This window comes from Elephantulus edwardii, unplaced genomic scaffold (genome assembly GCF_000299155.1).
Source record: "Elephantulus edwardii isolate Elephantulus edwardi_28Jun2011 unplaced genomic scaffold, EleEdw1.0 scaffold00010, whole genome shotgun sequence".
NCBI classification, from domain to species: Eukaryota; Metazoa; Chordata; class Mammalia; order Macroscelidea; family Macroscelididae; genus Elephantulus; species Elephantulus edwardii.
In genome coordinates, this window is record NW_006399760.1 from 13,865,074 (window position 1) to 13,869,893 (window position 4,820).

The following is a 4,820-nucleotide window of genomic DNA, read 5'->3' on the forward strand; positions in this document are numbered from 1 at the left end:
CTTTTGTAAACTGATAACCTAGGGCTGGGTTCCCTGGCAGCCCGGCTACTCTGCTGCCTATTTATAGCAGAATTCATCAAATAAATTTGGGCTTGATCAGGAATCTTTGTCTTGCCCCAATCTCTCGTGTCCCTGCTCCTCTTTTAATCCGCACAGGTTCCACTCTAGAACACGTATGTACCTCTTCTTACCCGTTGGCCAGACAGCCATCCTCCAAATTTTCTGGCATAGACTGGTGAATGTTAATTGAAAGGCTGTCTCTGTTAATTGAAACAAGTCAACTTGTATCCCATTAATTCCTGGGGTCTTATTTTTTTTTTTTGGCAATGCCTTCAATGCAACTTCACCTTACTTCTTCATTACCATTGGCCCCTATTCATATGGTACTTTCTGAAATTTTTATGTGTTAATTCTTTCTGGTACAGTTACTTGTGTATTTGCTCCATCTGCTTTTGATGTTTGCTGCTGGGTGTTTGTGATTTACCTGAAAGGGGAGGGGGTAAACTGCTAATTTTGTTAGCAATCAAGTGTAAACTGATTAACTGTATCTCATTTAATTTATAATCAAGCTGGGTGGGAAGCCTTTTGTATAGGTAAACAGGATCTGGTGTGCAGGCCTTTATATTTAAAAGTCTGTTAGGCCCAAGGGTCTGGTACTGATAGTGTTTGGAGAGAATATTTTTCTAAATGGTATAGCACTTGTTTGTCAGTTTAATGTACTGGGATTACTTGGGGTTGTTGTGATACTGAAATCTTTGTCACTGTCGTGTCAAATTCCAAAACAGTTTCCTATTGTGGATGGGTTTTGGTGGAGCTCCTTGATTAAGACAGACTAGGAAGCAGGATAGGTCATCTACTTCCTAAATAAAAGGCTTTTGAAAACCATATGAACAAACACTATGAAATTGCATAGTATAACACCAGAAATTATTAGATCTTTTTTCTTCTGAAAAAAGTGCTTCCTTAATTGTTATTGATTTTATGCTTCTTGCCATTAAATGGCTATCATTTTATAACAACCTTTTGGTTATAGTTTCATGCAAATCTCCCAAAATAAGTTACCCTACTACCCATCAGATGAAGAAGTCTTGAGAAGGATAATATGTGAGAATCCTGACTTACCAAACCATTGTTGATTTAAACAGTGCATTAAATGTCATGAGACTTAGCCAGAGACATGATTCTGATCTCTGCTTTATGACTTTGAACAAGTTACTTAATATTTAACCTATGTGAACTTAATTTTCCTTAGCTTTATAGGATTATTATAGACTCATGGATATGAGTGTTAGACATATACCTCCATGATTTGTTTGGGCTGGAGTAGGCAACTTAGCTGTGTGGTGAATTGTGGCCTTGAAGAGGCAAATATAAGCCTTACAATCTATCTTTGGTAGTAGACTTAGTTATAGCTGTTGATTTGGAATCATAGAAAGTAAAATTTTCTAAGCTTTCAGGTGTGGTTCAGTAAAGTAAGCATCATTTTCCAGGAGAATGGCAAAGACTCTAAATGCATGTAACACTTTGTCCCATATCACATGATAATGTGCTGATGGAGTTGGCAAAGATCCATAGAATACAAATTCATAAAGTGCTTATCAGAGAATATTTTACAAATAAAATAGATGTTTCCCTATTGTATAGAAGGAGAAATGGTCTAAGAGACCTTGTATTACTTTACTATAATTGCCATTAGAAAATACAACTAAGTGAATGGCTTTGAAGAACAGAATTGTTAACACAGTTCTGAAGTAAGGAGACTAAATCTGAGTATCATTCATGCCTATTCTTTCTAAGGGCTTGGAGAAAAAGACTGTTTTAGATTTTACATCTAGCTACTAGTGGCTCCCAGCCATCCTTGATCTCCATGGCTTGTTTCTTTCATAGGGCTGTCCTTCTGTCTTTATCTGTATTTGGATATTTTCTCTTTATTAAACAACTCTAAAGTGAGCTCATGACCTGCCCTGCTTTAGATCTCATTGGAAATCCTGTGGGGAATCTCTACTCTAATCTATAATATCACCATTAGTCGAACTCAACTGGGCAAGACATAATGTGTGAACTGATATTATCTTCAAAGAGCCAATTTTCAAACAAAAATACATTCATAGTTACCAGGGGTTAGGACACAAATAGATCTATTGGGCCAGAAGGGAGAGCATATCCTAATCCATCAGAACCCTAGAGTAGGCAAATAAATTAGATATTTTTGTTGTTGTTGTTGCAAAAAGCTTTATTGTTTCATTTGGTCCAAGGCTTAGGCGAAGGGCTTCTGGGTGGATAAGATTCTACATCACGGTGGGATAGAGAAGCTTGCTGCTGTTGGCAGGGGGACACAGAGGTTTCCCCCTAGTCGTGCTTGAGGGTGAGACGCTCAAAGAGATGATACACACCCAGTCCAGCCCGGGGGCTGCCCAGTCTTCTAATTTTGGTCAGATGGTCACCCATCTTATTCAGTAGTTTCACTTCCTCATCCAGGAAGTGGTTCTCCAGAAAGTCACAGAGATGGGGGTCATTGTGGGCGGAACCCACGGTGTGCAGATCCAGAAGGGCCTGGTTTAAGTTCTTCTCCAAGGCCAGCGCTGCTTGCATGGTGTCCAGAGTTTTACCCCACTCATCCTGGGATGGCTTCTGGATATCTTGGAAGAGGACTCGCCCGCCGCGCTGGTTTTGCAGCTTCAAGAGCCGCTGGGCACCCTCACACATCTCACTCACCAACTTGCGGAAGAAGTGTCCCAAGCCTTCCACGGCCACATCATCGAGTTCAAAACAAAAACCCAGAGAGAGGTAGGTGTAAGAGGCCTGCAGGTGCAGGTTGACCAGACGGTTGACGCCAGCTTCTGCTTCGGTGGAATAATTTTGACAGATCTGAGAGCTCATAGTTGGTCGAGGTTTTGGGGCTAACAAAAAAAAAAGGTGTTAGCTGGTCCCCAAAATAGGAGATGGTTGAAATGATCCCGAGGTTACGCCTGGAGGTGAAGTTGGAGGGTAGTCGGAGGTTGGAAGGGGGAAAGTCGCCGAGTCTGTTCCGTCCAAACACTGTTGAAGCAAGAAACAGATCCACGGGACCGCTGGGTAACTTGAATTAGATTTTATAGGTTGTTAATAGCAAAGCAACATCTACTTATGAGTTCTGTTGCATTTCTTTCCGCAACAGTGTTGACCTCTGCCACAGACATGGAGAATTAACAAGCATCTTAGCAGTTGTCTAGTTCATTGGGCGACACCAAGAGTTGCATACAAAATTATCAACTAAAGGGCTGGTTATTTATCCCAATCCAGCAGCACAACAGTAAATGGACCTGGAGCTCTACTTGTAAAGTTGTCACAGCCTTGACAACTCTATGGAACAGTTTGACTCCGCACACATAATAGCACCGACTCAGAACTGACTTGATACCAACCAGCAGCAAAAATCCAACCTTAATTGGATTTTTCACGTGAAAAATCCAAAGCCCATGTTATTTCGAGTTGCCAATCATACCACCAATAACAAAGTGGTAGTTATGTGCCAAGCCTTTATGTAAATTATTAAGAACTAAATTAATTATAAACTAATATTTACAATTACATGTATTACACAATTAGTTTATTACCATAAACCAAACCCTCAGTCATAAAATATTTGTGATATCTTTTTGCAAACATTTAAAATAAAAAAAATGATTTAAAATTAATCTTGTTTTGAAATTATGTAAGAGAAGGTGTTTTTACTGTTAGGTATAGAACTCTCCTAATAATCATGCATTTTTATTATCAAGATTCATATAGAAGATGGTCACCCATCTTATTAGAAGATGAACATTGAGTTTGAGCTCCTACACTCTCAAATTACTTCTACTAGTTGGGAATTTAGCAATATCCTGGTATGGAGAAGGAATACTAATATTGTCATCATACATAAACCATTGCTGTTCACAACATCTTTCATTGGTGCTTTCTAGAGATGCATAATTTGATCATTCTAAGTGGTGCTACGTTTTTGGAGATAATCATCATAGTTGTTTTATAATAGAACTATAAAAGGCCAGAATAGGAGAAATAGGGGGGGAAAAAGAATTTTTTTGTCATTAAGAAAAAAAACCTCTATTATTTTAAAGATAATTACAAATGTTTACATGTCACAGGTATACTTATATTTGATTTGACAGATTTGTATTTTTACAAAAATGTAACTGTAAGAATAGGAAAAGGTAGTGTGCATAGCGAGTGTATATTTTGACAGTTAATATTGCTTTCAACACAGAGAATCATCCACCTATAAATGTACTTCAATAAACCAAACTCATAAGTTTTTCAATAAAATTCATGTTATCTTAAGTTCCCCAGAACCTGTCTCAAATTGTAAGATTCGCCTTTATTTGTACTTAGGTTTTTCAGCTTTGATACAAGGGTTAAATTGTTAATGCTTTACTTTCACATGCTTAATTTTTTTTTTTTTAATCAAACTTTGCCTGTCTCTCCCATGGGATCAACAAATGAACAGCTTTCCTCTCTTGTACTCCTCCTTCCATTACCATCACAGCAGAATGCATCTGAGACTGTAATAATTCAGTGATGAAATACAAAATGTCACAATGCCATCTCTCTTAAAGTGAACTGAGATTTTGTTATGCCATTTTAGGTGCACTAATAGCAACTCAAGTCCCATGGAGTATCCTAATGTGAATTTAATGAGCTGATAGCATATAAATGACAGTACTGCGAGGGTGAAGGTGACATAACCTTTTTCTTTCTATTTGATGTTTGTCTTTGAAAAACTACAGATCTGTTCAAAATGTACTGCGTTATTACTAAGTGGCCCATCACTCACCAAAGGA

At 38.2% G+C, this 4,820-nt stretch overlaps 1 protein-coding gene across 1 annotated transcript; it reads right to left on the bottom strand.

Moving 5' to 3' along the window:
• Window positions 1-2,349: 2,349 nt before the first annotated feature.
• Window positions 2,350-2,880, bottom strand: LOC102873026 (ferritin light chain-like). The gene has a single exon (XM_006880756.1). The coding sequence runs from the start codon at window positions 2,878-2,880 to the stop codon at window positions 2,350-2,352; it is 531 nt and encodes a 176-aa protein (XP_006880818.1).
• Window positions 2,881-4,820: the final 1,940 nt, after the last annotated feature.

Excerpts from the sequence above, each read along its gene's own strand:
- LOC102873026 (XM_006880756.1), bottom strand. The coding sequence starts at position 2,880 with ATGAGCTCTCAGATCTGTCAAAATTATTCCACCGAAGCAGAAGCTGGC.